Source organism: Prunus avium, chromosome 3 (assembly GCF_965620075.1).
Source record: "Prunus avium chromosome 3, drPruAviu1.hap1.1, whole genome shotgun sequence".
Taxonomy (NCBI): Eukaryota; Viridiplantae; Streptophyta; class Magnoliopsida; order Rosales; family Rosaceae; genus Prunus; species Prunus avium.
This window is the reverse complement of record NC_142286.1, coordinates 185,114-201,944: the sequence shown is the minus strand read 5'-3', so window position 1 is coordinate 201,944 and position 16,831 is coordinate 185,114. Positions and strand designations below refer to the sequence as shown.

The window sequence follows — 16,831 nt, the reverse complement described above, 5'->3', positions numbered from 1 at the left end:
TTCTATAAAAATTCATTTGTTTCATTTGATTTGATTTTGTCTTTTCTATCATTTGATTTAGTTAACAATTCATTTGATTAAAAGACCACCTTATGCACCTTCTAAAACTAATTCCAATTTTAACTCTCGTGCTTATTTGATAAAGAAATTGAATCTCAAATAATTTTTAAAGTTTAAACTTCAAGTTTGGATCTCTTTGATTTCTTGTTTGAATATCAAATTGAAGGCTATAGACATGATTTTCAACAATCCTTGAATAATATTCGTGAGTTTAACCAAGCTTTTGGTTGTGATTTCAAGCCAATTAGATTAAAATTTCAAAATTACCCTTGAATTGCTAAGAAAACAAAACACTGAGCAAATTGAAGGAAAAAAAACCACAAACATAGTGACCGAAAGTGAAATTGAGGCACTGCTATTCACATCCAGCAATGCAATTAGACACAACAATGACGCCAAACAAAGTAAATAAATAAATAAAAATCTATCAATCGAATATTGAAAAGGAAGAGATTGGCTTGCCGAATGCATCCGATTCCCGCCGTACAACTCCTTTGCAAAATGCTACCAGTGAAGTTATACAATGTAAATATATTTCCCTCTCCTCCATAAGAATCAATGTCAAAGAATGTTCTATGGGTTGAATATACATACAAATAAATTCTATCTAACCAGGGCAAACTCAGCCCCACCAGAAATCCATCTCCAACTTTGAGCTTTTGAGCTACAAAATCATTTGTATGATGCTTGGTCTTCCCCGAATTATTACATGTTAAAATTTATTTTATATAATATAAAAAATCACAATAATCTATAAGCCCCTTAAACACCCAACCCACTTGACAACGTCTCGCCACCTTCTTCGCCAAACTGATAATGCTCATATACTTCGAGCAAGAGTTCCCTACACGGTACAACTGCCCCAAGCTTCATGCAAGCCAAAAAGGCACCTGAAAGCTTGCGATGAAGGCTGTAGGCCTCGTCAGGTGGTGGAGTGACTCTGTACCTCAGCATGGTTGCCCCAAGGTTTGAAATGCTTTGAGTGATATTGGATGAGCGGAAGTCATACCCACCAGGCTTTGAAAATGGCAATCCCACAACAAAACCGGCTTGGACATGAGCCTCTAACATTATTTCTGACTCCGTTCCCGAGAGGAATCCAAGTCTCTTAGACATTTCAATGACTGTACCTCTATCATCATTTGCACAGGCAAGAACCTGATCAAATATGCATTAGAAAGTCCTCAGCGATTCCAGCTCACTTTAAAAAGTTTTAAAGTTCAAACAAACAATTAATATTTAACCACAATTACAACCACAACGTCTTAATCTAACAGACGAAGAGTTGGCTGTTAGCCAAAAAGAAAAAACAAACTATTAAGAGTTGGCTTCGGGATTGAACCATGATAAATCAAGGTCTATAATTCTTGCATGACCAGGTCTTAAATGACATTAGTCCTGTCTGAATAGATGCCTCATTCCTATGTGCCAAGATCATGACAATAGAGACCATAACTGAACCTCAGGCAACATTTATATACTATCTAGGAAGCAGGAACCTTTGTAAGGTAATGATAAAAAAACAGACAAAATTCAATTAAATATAAAGAAAGGAGATTTCACCATTCTTAGATAGTCATCAACAAAACTCTTGGGGTAATCCCTAGCCGCTCCAAAGTCAATCAGATTGATTGTTTTCTTAGCCTCGTCATACAAGAAATTACTCCAATTAGGATCAGTCTGCATTGCATAAAGCAAAATTAGAGCAAGATGAGCTGAGAGCCTAAAACTAGGAAGAATGAATGACTTACTAACCCCCTCAGAATTTTAATTGCTAAAAGCATAATGCAGGAAAAACATAAAACAAAAACCACAAAATAAAGTTCAATTCATGAATAACACCAGCTCAGATGTCAAGCAGAACGACACCCCTGAATCTTTGATATGCTAAACGAACTGATGTAAGAAACTCTTTCATAAATATGAGCTGGACTAGACCATAAGTCTTGCTTAACTTTGGCCATTTAAACAACAGCTGAGATGTCCAGCAGAATGGTTACCCCTGAATCTTGATATTTTAAACGAACTGAAGAAATTAAGTCTTTCATACATATGAACTTGAATAGACCATAGGTCTGGCTGTAAATTGTAAAATGACTCGGAATTTTAGCTACATTATAATTACTTAACATCAGCAGCTGGTGATTAAAAACTTAGTATCTGTGATACACCAACAATAACGTTTCCTAGAGAGAAATATCCTCTTTGGCAACCCAAGAAGACACCCATTGGCCTAAGTCTGTCAATGAAATACAAAGAGAAATTGTCGGTGGTAATAAAAAAAACCACTTCGTCTATGTCATCGTTTAGAATCAATCCATTTTTAAAAATTAATCTTTAGAGTTAGGGAAAGCGTCAATGTTGAGAATCACTAATGTACTTTGGGACTCTATTTGAAGCCTAGAAATAAGGCTATTTCATGTATTTTTTAAAAATTCATATTTGTAATGAAAGAATATTTAGTAATTTTGAAAGGCTTGCAGCCTTGAAAGCTTAATGTTTTTAACGATTAACTATTAAGTATTTCCTCTGCAATGGCAGCAACCATAAATCATCGTCCTCCTCTATCTAAAGTTCTTCTCATTACTATAATTTCTGCCCTCCACCATAATCGTAGGGAACACTCACCTTGTATTGTGCTTCATCAATTTTATATCAGACAACCCAACTTGATCAAGTTAAGAACTGGACCAAGAATGGAATAATCGCCTTCAATGTCTTTAAAGAGGGATGAAGGTGATGATTCAATTTTTGGTCGAACTCGAAACTGGACCCCATCTGGTACCATACTGAAGTGAGACAAAAAAAGGTGGGTATGAAAAGACTTCTACAAGAAATGACTCATTGAATAGTAGAAGAACTCATTTGACTGATTCCTAAATGGCATTTATAAAAGATGGAAAAACTTGAGCTAACATCCTTTGTTTTGGGCTTCCAAAGTTTTCTAACCAAACTACTGCTGTGCATAATACTAATATTGCTATCCTGACAAATAAAATTAGCTGTTGGGGTTTCTTCTGCGGGTCCTACTTTAAGTTGACTAGTACAATGTCAAACCTCAACAGGTGGTACTAAGACATCAATTTAATTAGCGAGAGCAAGTTATTCTTAAGCTTGCATAAAGTGAATGCTCATAAAACAAATTAAGAAAAGCAAAGCAAACCTTACAATAAAATACTACATATGCATGCACTTGTGAAGACACAAGAAAGAACATACCTGCATGAAACGGAAAACAAACAACTCCTTCAAAGTGAGCTCTAGCAACTTTGTGCCAACATAGTTGCGAGTTTCCTGGTTTAATAATGCCACTTTGTCAATAGGTACTCCTGTAGCAAGAGAAACAATATCATGTTAAAGATATATCAACAAAAGTTTGCTCTGTTGATGATACAACTAAGGCTGTTGGCATGCATCACAATGAAAACTTGAAGGTAACTATGTTACTTGATAATAAAAGGAAAATGCTAGAAGACAGCTAAGTCATATAAAAAGCAAAAAAGAAAACATCATTAGTGCCGGTTAAAGGGTGATTTTATTTAAATCCAAAACATTGTCCTTTATACTCTTAAAAAAACAGCAATACCATTTCTTCAATATGCCGCCAGAAAAGTTTGGGTAAAATTGCTTAAACATCTGAAAGTGTAACTTAAAATCGACAGAAAAGTTGCAACTCATTTACAAACGTTATGAGCAGTCCATAATTACATTCACTTGAAATATAAGGCGACCGATGCATGCGGAGCCTGATAAAAATCTGACATCATTCAATTCATAGCTTGCCTTTTAAGTTCATCCTGTGCATTCATAAGCTTAGTTAGGTACCCACACTATATTGATGAAAATTTCAATTGCTGCAACCACTTGTACAAGAAAAAAGGCAGTTTCTATGCCAGTACTTGCATACCCACAACACGTTGTACAGTTCAATTTTACAACAAATTTTGAAATAAACATTGTTTCTTCAAGCGATAGTGTTTATAGAGTAACTTGTCAGCTTTGCATTAGGGTCTACGAGAAAGTCCCTAAGCAAACATGTTGGAATCAGTTCTTTAAATGCTAATTAGGGAACTTTACCCTGGATTTGCTGAGCAACAACATAAACTTTTCAGGGTAAAAATCACAAGGTCATAGTTTAAACAATGGAATATCATAAATGACATAGTTTACTTACCAGAAACAAGCTCTGTCGTTAAGACTCTTTTGCTTGAGATATCATCCACTACAAATGGAACATAAAACCCTTGTGCATTGGATAGCAAATCATGAAACCGTTTTTGATTTTCTGCCTCCAACACATAGTCGCATTCACGGGATAATTCTTCTTTTGCCACCTATAAAGGATCCCAGGAAGAACATAAAAATGCATTGTCAACGGTTTAAGACATTTCATCATCTTCTGAGTTTCAAATTATCTTCCACAATTCTATCTCCATCTGGGTACATTCAATATGGAATCAAGTTCCCAGTTCATGGGCCATAAGGTAATGATCAATGGGGATTAGATACAAACCCATGCTAGAGAAAGAGTAGAACAATGGCCAAATTTGTAAGTGAAGCAATAGAAAAAGTAGGTTCACCTACAATGTTCCTGGTAAACCATGTGAGTCATATTGAATCATTGATACAATATCAGAAGTCTGATTAGAAGAAAAATAATCCCCTTTGGAACCAAAATTTAAGCATGCTGGCCCAAGTCTATCAATAAGGCATTTTTTATCCAAAAAGAAATGTCCTAATAATTAAAAGAGTCAGTTCATCTGTTGCTTTTTTAAATGTCATTTAAAGCTTGTCCAATTGTAAATGCAACTAAAGAGTTATTAGAAGAAGCAATCTAAATGTCATTTAACAGTTGTCCAATTCTAAATGCAACTAAAGAATTAGTTGAAATTTTGAAGAAGCAATCTATATGTTAGTGTCAAGAATTTTTTACTTTTTAATGTCTGCTAATATCTCTTGTTTAGGAAATCAGACTTTGATGAATCAAGATTACATGTTATTGAAAGGCTTGATGCTATCATATCGCCTTCTATAAAATCTCCACCTTATTTTTTACTCTATAACTTGTTTGCAATTATACCAATCCTAAATATTCTCTTCTTCTTCTTTTACCTATGTTCTTCTGTTACTAAAATTTCTGTCATCTACAGCCCATCATAATCACAAGAAGCACTATCTCATGTTGTCGTACATCATGCATGGTTTCCACACTCAAGAATGTGGGTTTTGAAGGCCTCCATCAACACTCAACCTGATATAACCACCATATAAATAGATGAAGGGAAAAAATAAAATAAAAATACCTTCATCGCTCTTTCAAGATAAAGTCCCTTTGGGATTAGATTTGTATAATCTAGAAGAAGTTTCACGTTGTCAATGTCACTTTCAATGCTATCTGCAACACCAGGGTACTGAATTTTCATTGCAACATCCCTACCGTCCTTTGTGACAGCTCGGTGTACCTAAAAATGTTTTAAAGTGGTAAGACAAACAGTCTGAACAATGCAAAATGCATGACAACTTTTACTACACAAATATATGGGATAGATGCAGAAGTCCATGTTGGATTGTGATGGCATATAAGTACATTGATGCCAATCATGCAGGTGTGTTATCAGTTTATGTATTTGAACCAAAGGTAATTTGGCTGCAGAAGAGTATGTTGGGTGAGTGTGTGTAACAATAAACAATCAAATGCCTCACCTGGCCTATACTTGCAGAAGCCAAAGGTTCATAATCAAAACTAATAAGCTTGGATGACCAGTCAGGTCCTAATTCAGCATCCAGAACTTGATTGAGCTGTTTCCTGGGCATGACGTCCGCACCTTGACGGACAATATCCAGAGCAGCCAAGATCTAGAAGAAAAGAAAAGGAAAGACTAGACTGACAATTTGACAAAGACAGTAAAACACTAAAAACATATAATGCAATGTATATGAGTTATTTTAAAAAAGAAAGAGAGAGAGAAATAGAATACCGGAGCAGGGACGAGGGATTCGTCCTGTATACTCAACATCTGTCCCAATTTGAGTGCAGCTCCACGCATTCTACAGAGTCCAAGAGCCAAAAGTTCTGCATTTTTGGGGGACAAAAAAGGAGAAAGAAGAGGCTTGTCTGATGAGTTTTGCGTACCATAAACGAGTCTCTTGGTAGACTCTTGAATGGTTCCCCACGCAAGCCCAGCTCCAAGACCAGCAAACCTTTTTTATATTTTATTGTTTTGTCAGAGAGAGAAACAAACAACAGGTTAGGAAAAAAGAAAAACAATCAATCGCAATCATATACATAATACATCATCATGATCATATGGAGAATGGAGATACCCGAGTGCTCTAGAGAAGGGGGTGGAAGGAACTCGTCTCTCTCTGGGCTTCCGCCTCTGCAATGGCTGCTGAGGTTGTGGTTGTGGCTGTTGTTGGGCCAAATTCTCATTCTTGGCCGAATCAAGTACCTCCACTTGTTGTTGATCAACGTGCTGCACTTGTTGATGTTGATGATGTTCTTCTTGTTCATGCTGCTGCTGCGGAGGAGGAGGAGCAGGAGCAGGAGCAGAAGGAGGAGAAGAAGGTGCTTCTTCATGTACGAAGTATACGACGGAATCTTGGGCTTTGTTGTTGTCGTTTCCATTGGTAGTCGCAGTCGTATTAATGGCGTTGGTGAATTGGGAGAGGGTGCCTTTGGTGAGGCCGGAAAGGTCGGTGGCCGACACGATGGCATTCTTGATTAGGGCTTCCAAATCCCCATTCTTGGCGCTTTGGAAAGCCGGGGATCGTTTCACAAACTCCTTGGCGATTAGAGACACCCCTTTCACCACCCTCCCTACGTCCTTCCCCTTTGCCCACACCATTCTTCTCTTTTCTTTTTCTTTTTCTTCTTATTATTTCGATACACAAATATAATATTGTATAATCCTGGTTTGCTGCTCTCCTCCTCCTATACCAAACATAAACATAACCTCAAAGTATTAACCACCAAACATCCAACCGCCATGTCCGAAACACAATTAAAAAAGCATTAAAGCCGCCGTGAGACGGCCTGATGAGTCGTGTTCCGACAGACTCCACAGTCCACATCTTCATTTTTGTCACACAGAATTCGGCCCAAACTAGTTTCAATTTTGGACCAACTACACCCAAAGTCCTCTTCCTCAGGCCCAGCTTATTTATGATGAACTATTCTGTACAGATTAGCCAGCCCAAAATGTTAAAATACTGTGTTGTCCTGTTTTGGTATTAACTTAATACATGAGTCTATATCTATGAGTCGTTCTACAGTGAGGGTTGCCATATATGAACCATAGAAGTAAACCTTCATATTAGTCACATGATTCATCTGAATAGTAACTTCACTTAAGTTTAATGAAATGATCATGTAGCTAATATGAAGGTCCATATGAGGAGTCCATATATGACACCCTCAGTATAGAATTTCGCCTACATCTATCTATAATTTAGGAGCATACTGTTTACACAAGTACATAGATGAGCACTGACAGGACCTGACCCAAATTCCACTTTGGAATCTGAGCCGAACCCTGTGCGTATCCGACACCTGGCAAGTGTCGAGCACTCTTGATCAAAATGCTCTTCTAAGTTTCCGAAATTCTTTTCCTTCAAGTTTGACTTCTGCCGAAAATTCGGCAGAGTTTCCCTTGTAATTCGCTCGTTTCCCAAAAATTTTACATGTATAAAACATGATTTTATAATCCTAAACGTTCAGCATGGACAATAATAGAATGCATGCAACCAAACATCACATCATTTTGGCCACATGCCTCTTTAACCCAAATAAATCGTTATGCTATTTGAAATTGATATCAACTTTTAGAACATCAAGAGTACGTTAACAAAATTCAAAATAACTTAGCAGAACAACCTTTTAAACACTTGAACTTGGAGCTGCACCTAGTAACTCTAAGTTGCCTACGTACCCTTATTGAGGGATCAAGCCATACGTAGTTCTTTCACTTATTATATTTGCACATAAGTAGGCTACTCAAAGAATTTCCTCAAATCCATGAATCAATATATATTTTACTTGCATAAATCATATGTAAAAACAACCAAACTCATAAAGCACTTTTAATTCTTCCTTCAAACTCACATAAAGCTCATGTACGCAAGTGAATAACAAAACCATTCATTCCTCGCCTCATAAAATTAGAAAAATATGTATTAAAACTTTTACCCAAAAATACTAAGATAAAATTCTCAATTTTAGTTTAAACCTCTTAAAACCCAAATATTCTCCACCTAGGCGTATTCCCATTTATATTCCGTCAATTCCGATAATATTCCATCAATTCCGATAATATTTCGTCAATTCCATGATTTTCTATTTAATTCCTACAGTATACCGTCAATTCCTTATGTCACATAAAGTGAAACATCCTCGCAGGCCTCGGTAACACAAAGTCAACCTGAGTCACATTCCTCGCAGGCCTCAAGAACACAAAGTCATCCCAAGCCGCATTCCTCACAAGCCTCGGGAACATAAGGTCAACTCGAGCCGCATTCCTCACAGAACTTGGGGGATATGTAGTCAGCCCGAGAACACATATCCTCGCACCACACGGTTCAGGAGTCCCCGAAACTCGTGGGGCATTATCATAAATGACAAAACTATTTCAAAGCAACTGGGGGTACTCCCGTGGTGGGTTTGAAAACTATTGTCTGAAACTCATCATAAATTTTCCCTTATTTCACAATCCATTTTCCGACTTTTATATCAACTTTCCAAAAATTAGTTCTCAACCACACTTAAAATATACACCACATTATGATAACAACTAATGTTCATGATTCATCATCTTCAAACAAATGAGTATATATATAATAAACATTTAATTAATTTATCGTCCACACCAAAATCCAATTAGTAAGCCGTTCCTAACTTTACACAATCCAATATAGTATAATACTCATAATAATAAATAAATAAATAAATAAATAACGAGATAAACTTCAAATATTAGAATAACACTATAACATAAACTCATCGTCCAAACATAATCAAAATAGTTCACAAACAGTCGAGCCTCATTTACACGGTCGCTCTAGCACTTCTAGAAGGGTGAACTACCTCGGAAGACTTACAATCAACCGAGGGTCAAACTTTCTACATTGGGTCAACAGGGCCCACGACCTCCATTTTACGATCCGATAGTTCCTATGGGTTCCACAAGGTTTAGGAAACACACCCTGCAAGTTTGGTCTGGATCAGACGGTCGGATCGCTCGCGATCGCACGATCGGACTGTTATCGTTTACCTAAACTTTGAATTATTGAATCGGAGTATCTTGGAATCCGATTCTCGATCCGCGAATTCCTACACAATTCTAGAAGAGCCTAGATCAACATATTTGAGAATGAAGTCGATCCAACGGTCCGAACATATCGAACCCGGATAACGTCTAATATGCAATATCCGATCGACAACCAAACGATAACCAAACTCATATCCGAGCATACCGTCGTGCTCAGGAAGACATGAGGATAATTTTAGGACTCAAGGATAGGCCAAAAAGTGGCCCACGTGCCGACATCGCGTGGGTGTCCAAATAAAATTTCGGTGATCTGAAAATCTTCAAACTGCCGGTCAAGACTTATACCTACATGATCACCACATAGAGTGGAGCAACTTTTGTTCTTGGACCTACCCCAAAAAGTCAATGGAAGTGGCCGGAATCGGAGGCCGAAAATCGGCCAAACTATTATCGCTTATTTAATCACCAAAACGCAGAAATTTCTCATAAATACCACAACCAGCAGCTAGAACACATTGAAAGGATGCGAAAGCATACCAAATTCGAAGAAAATGGTGGCCGGAGGTGTCCGAACGAGCTCCGTGAAATTCTGTCAAAAATTGTCGAAACTAACCTGTTTCGTGGCTTTTTCCGACGACGGCAGCGATGAATTGAGGCTGGGATGGGGCGGGGCTGGAAGAGGGAAGTGAGGTGGTCCTTTTGGGACCGGTGCCGCCAAGAATGGCGGCGTGTTGTGGCGGTGGTGGAGGAGAGAAGTTGCTCCTGTGTGCAAGGGGGGGTGGGGTGGGTCTGTTTTTGCAAAGAGAAAAATGGGAGAGATTGTGAGGGTTTAGGGTTTAGGGTTTAGGGTTTTGCAACTGAGTTTATTTTGATCGTATCTTTTAAGTTACAATTCCAATTCGAGCCCACTACGTGTCTACAGACTCATTTCGGTACGATCTACATAAATACCACTTACTGCCCCAAAATCTTTCCGGAAAATAAAGGACCAAAGGTGATAATTTGGCAAACTTCAGGAACTATTTGTGATAAAAACCCTTAAAAAATATTAAAGAAAAATTGGACTAAACCAATTGGACTCCACTATTGATTTATATGCATATTTACATTCTTATCTGCAAGGAGGTTTCTCTTACTTTAAAGATCAACAGTTGGTACAGTAAGAAATTGCTTTCTAAAATTCATGAGAATGTGAGAGTATTGTGCTATCCTGATCATTTTCCCACAAGCATTTATTTGTGGTATGCTCTTTTTGAATTGATTCATCTTAGTTATTTTATCTCATGTCAAGATTGAATTAAAAAAACTCTCCAAGTTTATTTTAGGGAGGACTGTATGGTGGGTCGAACAGTCAAAAATTGCCACCTCAGCAAAATAGAGATTTTACTCGGTCGGCCCAACCGCATTATTTATTTATTTATTTATGTATAGGCGCGGGTGAAATAACGTCACTGTGTCGAAATCAAAGTCACGACTCTGCTGCTTTTTTTTTGTACGCGCCTCATGCGCGAGCGATTTTTCTTGGCTTTTCAGATCTCGTCCATTCCGATCGACTCTTGCTGGAAACTGCCAGTGTGGTGGTTTCCAGGTAGTTTCTCTTTCACTTATGGTTAATTTTCCTCTGATTTTCTGCTATTCATGGCGGAAGGCTCACCTGGAGTTTTCTTGAATCACCATCGTTTGCCTAAGCGAAGTCGAGCATCAGAGAATGCTGAACCTAAGTGCGATGTGGCTGATTCTGATTCACCTATGATGCAGGACTAGACGCCGATTGTTGACTCTGAGCAGGTATCTCGTTTTACCTTGGTTCTGATAGTTTTCGTGATAAGCTTATGAATAAGGTGAATTTGACTAAGAATGTGGGTATAGATGTTAATTGTTTGGATGATGCTTATGAGGATCTCAATGATGAGGAGGATGTGGTTATTTCTCGGGGTGATCGAGGCCCTAGTATTCAATTCTCTGATAAGGCAATGGATAGGTTATGTCGACCTTGGAAGAATGCTCTGATTATTAAGCTCTTGGGCAGGTCTCATACTTATAATTATTTACATGATCGATTACACCAGAAATGGAGTTTGAGAGGGGAGTGGAAATTGATAGATTTGGTGAATGACTATTTTGTGGTAAAATTTGAGCTTGAGGAGGACTTAAATTTTGTTCTCACTGGTGGTCCTTGGATAATAGCTGGTCAATATTTAGTCATGCAAAAATGGAGGCCTGGCTTTTGTCCAGCTACTGCACATGTCACTCGAATGGCTGTTTGGCTTCGTGTCTCTGCTATTCAACTTGAGTGTTTCGATGTTTGGTCGCTGAAACGAGTTGGGAATTTATTGGGGAAATTGTTAAAGATTGATTCTCTTACCACTGCTCAAAATAGGGGCAAGTTTGCTCGATTGTGTGTGGAATTGGATCTCACTAAGCCTTTAGATGCTTTTGTCCAAATAAACCAGAACTAGTATAACATAGAGTATGAGGAGCTGCCTGATATATGCTATCTCTGTGGGAGGTATGGCCATAAACGATAGAAGTGTGAATTGAATGTTAAAGATGCTGAAACCGTTAATGGTGAGACTCCTACTGCTATGGGTGTTGATGTTGTGGGGGGTAGTTCGGTGGGAATTAACAGGGCTCACTATGAGTCTGACCAGAGCTTGAGAGGTCCATGGATGAATGTTCCCCCTAGGCGCAGGCCTCAGTCTAATTTTAAGGGAGTGGGAGGCAAGGATTCTGGGGTTAAAAATAAGGGCTCAAGGTTTGATGCTCTTAGGCAAATTGGTGAGAATTTTGGAAGGGATGAGGGGAATAGTAGTGAGTTTTTTGATCAGACTGGTAACAGACCAATGCAATCTTTCGTTACTGATTTGAATATGGGAAATAAGGTTTAGACAAAATCTAAGGGTAAAAAGTGTGTTGCTAGGCAGGCTTTGGAGGATATTTCGAACAAGAGCTTGCTTGTGAAGAACCGTGTGAATGATAATTGTCAGAATACTGGTGTGGCAATTAGAAATACCCCTGGAAATCGCCAGGCTGCTAGTGTGGCAAGTAAAAGTACCATTGGCACTTCTGATTCTATAGGAAGGGTGGGATTTCAAGGCAAGAAGAGTGTTGTTACTGGTTCTCTACCTGAGCAATTTGCGAGTTGGGACAGTGGACAACCAATTCAAAAGGAAAAAGGGTTGTATATCTTTGGGCATCAGCCACCCAATATAGGGGAGATCGCTACTAGTAGAGATGACAACTCTGGTTTTGACAGTGATGATGAAGTGCTAATCCCTTCTGACAGTGAGGGTTTGGCTCCCACAGAGAAGATGGACCTTTCAGAAGGACATATTAGTTCACATGGTGGACAATTGGCAAGTAATGCCTTCACTCCTAGTGAAGGTATGGCTTTTGAGTCTTAATAAAAGGGTTTTAGCCCTTAAGGTTACTTTATTCTTTAATTGGTGTTTTTATGGATATTTGTTGCTGGAATGTTAGAGGAGCAGCAAGCTCCAAATTTAAGTCTAATGTGCTTGATTTGATTCGCACTCATCGGTTGGATATGCTTTTTATCTGTGAGCCTCGTATAAGTGGAGCAAAAGCTATTTCTGTAGTTAAGTCTCTTGGCTTTCCTTGCTTTGAAGTTGTTGATGCTGTCGGTTTCTCTGGTGGTTTGTGGCTTTTATGGGATGATTCCAGAGTTCATGTAGAAGTTGTTGGTACTTCTGATCAAACATTTCTGCTTGTGTGGCACGCAATGGTCAAGACCCTTGGCTTTTTACTGGTGTTTATGCTAGTCCTAATGCTGTCAAGCGAGTGAAATTGTGGGACTATCTCTCCTTTGTTGCTGCAAGTCATAATATGCCTTGGTTGATAGCTGGGGATTTTAATGAGTTGCTTGCTGTTGATGAGAAGTTTGGTGGAGCTCTAGAGTGCAAATCTAAAGGTTTTAGAAACTGGGTTGATGGCATGAGATGATTGATTTGGGTTATTCTGGACCTAAATTTACATGGAATAATAAGAGAGTCTATGCAAGGTTAGATCGAGCTATTTGTAATATGCAATGGAGAAGGTTATTTCCTGAGGCTAATGTTCAGCATTTGCCTAGGACTACTTCTGATCACAATCCAATCAAGATTACGTTACACTCTCGTTTTATTGTTTCTCCGCACTTAAGGCCTTTTAGGTTTGAAGCAATGTGGATGCAACATGAGAAATTCAATGAGTTTATTTCTGATGTTTGGGGTCAAGCTGTTGGCTCGGCCTTGGATAAAACTTATCAGTTGGTTCAGCCTCTAAAAGATTGGAATGTTAATGTTTTTGGACATATTAAGAAGCGGATGGCCTATTTGTTGGTTCGTCTTAATGGTATTCAAAAAGCTTTGTGCAGGGGTTCAAATGTTTTTTTGAGTAACTTGGAAATTTCTTTGATTGAGGAGTATAATGGTGTGTTGGAGCAAGAGGCTATGTTCTGGAAACAAAAATCCAGATTACAGTGGCTTCAGGAAGGTGATTGAAACACCAAATTCTTTCATCTTACTACTATTATTAGGCGGCGCAGGAATAAAATAGAGAGATTAAAGAATAATGAGGGTGCCTGGGTTGAGGAAGCTCAAGGCATTAAAGGTTTGGCTATGGCTTATTTTGAGCAGTTGTTTTCTCAAGAGATTGTAGAGCAGAGAGACCTGACTTTACCTAAGTTGTTCCCTGGTATTGATTCTGCTGATTTGGAGTTCCTTGAGAAAAAAGTTGATATGGCTGAGATTAAACGAAGCTTGTTTGGGATTGGAGGTTTGAAAGCTCCTGGTGTAGATGGGTTTCCAGCTTGTTTCTATCAAGCTCAATGGAATAAATGTGCTGATGATATTTTTGCAATGGTGTCTCAAGCTTTTAAGAAGTGCAACATCCCTGACAAGCTGAATTACACTTTAATAACTTTGGTGCCTAAAGTGCAAAGTCCCCAGTCTATGGCCCAGTTTAGGCCTATAAGCTTATGCTCTACTCTGTACAAGGTTATTTCTAAAATCCTTGTGGCTCGTTTAAGGCCCATCCTTCCTGATCTTATCAGTCCCAACCAAGTTAGTTTTGTCCCTGGACGACATATTACAGATAATATCCTTATTGCTCAGGAGTTAATGCATAAATTTAAGTTGTCTAAAGGGAAAAAGGGTTTTGTTTGCTTGGAAAATAGACCTCTCTAAGGCCTATGACAGGTTGAATTGGCGTTTTGTTGTGTATGTCCTTCTTGAATTGAGGCTGCCTGCTCCTTTTGTTAAGTTGATAATGAATTGTGTTCAGTCTGTGAGATATCAAATTAATGTGAATGGGGAACTGACTACTCCTTTTAGTCCAACGAATGGTATTAGACAGGGAGATCCGCTATCTCCCGATCTCTTTGTTCTCTGTATTGAAAAACTCTCTCATGTTATCTGTGATGCTGTTAGTAAAAAGAAGTGGCGGCCTGTGAAATCTTCTCAGTCTGGCCCTGCGATCTCCCATCTTTTTTTTGCTGATGATCTTGTGTTGTTTGCGGAGGCTAGTGCTAATCAAGCTAAAATTATGAAGAGTTGTTTGGATTTGTTTTGCTCTGCGTCTGGACAAGTAGTCAATTTTGATAAGTCTGTTGTCTTCTGCTCTCCTAACACTTGTAATAAGGTTGCTAAGGAGATAAGTTTGATTTGTGGCTCTCCTCTTACTAATAACCTTGGCAAGTATCTGGGAATGCCTCTTCTGCATTCTAGAGTTGGAAAGCACACTTATAGTTCTTTAGTTGATAAGGTGCACAATCGCTTGGCATCTTGGAAGAGCAAGCTTCTTTCTTAGCTGGCAGAGCTACTTTAATTCAAGCAGTTACAACTTCTATCCCTGTTTATGCCATGCAAACTACTAAACTGCCTATTAGTGTTTGTAATGATTTGGATCGGCTTAATCGTAATTTCTTCTGGGGCAGCAGTGAGAAGAAATATAAGATCCATATTTGTCAATGGGATTTGTCTTGTAGGCCTAAAGGTAAATGAGGTTTGGGGTTTAAAATGACTGCTAGTATGAACCAGGCTCTTCTTGCTAAGATTGGGTGGAGATTGCATTCTAAAGATAATGGTTTATGGGCAAAAATTTATGAGGCTAAGTATCTTAAAGGGACTTCTATTTTAGATAATTCTCTTGGAGCAAGGCAGGTTTGCTCCACTACCTGGAGGAGTATTATACATGGTACTCAGTTACTTATGCAAGGAATGTGTTGGAGAATAGGTCGGGGAGATGTTGTAAAATTCTGGGAGGATAATTGGGTTACTGATGTCCCTTTAATGCAGCAGGCTGGAGTTCTCACCATTCATGATAGCAAATGTTCTGTTTCAAGTTTTTCTAAAAATGGTTGGTGGGATATTGATAAGTTGCGAGTCTTTCTTTGTGAAGACCTTGTTCAACAGGTCATTAGTGTCCCTATGGGGTTTTTGGGCTCTTTACCTGATACTCAGATTTGGAAGGTTAGTGCTAATGGCAACTTTTCTGTTAAATCTGCTTATAGTTTATTCTTTCAAGGTTGTTCTTTTCCTGACTCTTGTTGGAAATCCTTGTGGAGTTTAAATGTTCCTCCTAAGCTACAATACTTTATGTGGCTGGCTTCTCAAGGCAAAATTTTATCTAATGATCAGCGGGTTCGATGGCAGTTAGCTTCTGACCCTTCATGTGGCTTTTGTTCTTGGCCTACTGAAACTGTTCTTCACATTCTTTGTGATTGTGAGCGAGCTCGATCTACGTGGAATGCTATCCTCCCTGCCTATGCTCATAATTTTTTCCTTTTAGATGCTCAGCCTTGGATGAAGGTCAATGTGCTTTCTAAGGAGAAATGGAATGGTGATGTTCCTTGGAGTACTGTTTTTGTGTTTACTTGCTGGCATTTATGGTGTTGGAGAAATAAGTATATTTTCCAGAATGAGGATACAGTCCTCTCTAGTCCTAGACAAGTTATTTGTGGGGCAGCCCAAGAGTGGATTAAGTCAGCTTCTAATCGCACTAAAGGGGTAAATAAAGTTCAAATTCATGTTGCCTGGGAGCCTCCCTAGGCTTGGACAGTTCAAACTGAATGTGGATGGCTCAAGGAGAAGTGTTACTGGTTGCATTGGTGCTGGGGGAGTCATTCGTGACTCTTCTGGTGACTGGGTAAGTGGTTTTGCTGTTAATCTGGGAAAAGGTCAAGTTCTTGAGGCTGAGATATGGGGTCTTTTCTTTGGTTTGAAGTTAGCAATTGAGAAAGGCATCAATTGTCTCATCATTGAAATGGACTCAGCTACTGCAATCAATCTCTGTCAAAATTCTTCTATGCTTACTGTGCATCCTTTAGCTACTCTGGTTAGGAGCTGTTGTGACCTTATGCAGCAGGTTCCCAGTTGTGCTCTTCAGCATGTTTTTCGTGAGAAGAATGGTGTTGCTGACCAATTGGCTAATTGGAGTTATCAAGTGGATCTTGGGCTGTGCGTGTTTGAGCATACCCCTAGTTGGTTAAGTGCTTATCTTGTTGATGA

General features: G+C 38.7%; 2 protein-coding genes across 2 annotated transcripts; one reads left to right on the top strand and one right to left on the bottom strand.

Annotated features, from left to right (window-relative positions):
* Positions 1–450: 450 nt before the first annotated feature.
* ABC1 (ABC transporter 1) lies at positions 451–7,053 on the bottom strand. Its single transcript, XM_021956997.2, has 8 exons — positions 6,385–7,053; positions 6,039–6,261; positions 5,764–5,916; positions 5,364–5,522; positions 4,235–4,394; positions 3,280–3,389; positions 1,624–1,740; positions 451–1,218 (listed from the first exon to the last, which is right to left on the bottom strand). The coding sequence occupies exons 1-8, from the start codon at positions 6,906–6,908 to the stop codon at positions 823–825; spliced, it is 1,842 nt and encodes a 613-aa protein (XP_021812689.1). The 5' UTR covers positions 6,909–7,053; the 3' UTR covers positions 451–822.
* A 3,911-nt stretch (positions 7,054–10,964) lies between these two features.
* Positions 10,965–11,785, top strand: LOC148295392 (uncharacterized). Its single transcript, XM_088250117.1, has 2 exons — positions 10,965–11,047; positions 11,143–11,785. Exons 1-2 carry the CDS (start codon positions 10,965–10,967, stop codon positions 11,783–11,785), a joined length of 726 nt encoding a protein of 241 aa, XP_088106243.1.
* The last annotated feature ends 5,046 nt before the right edge of the window (positions 11,786–16,831 follow it).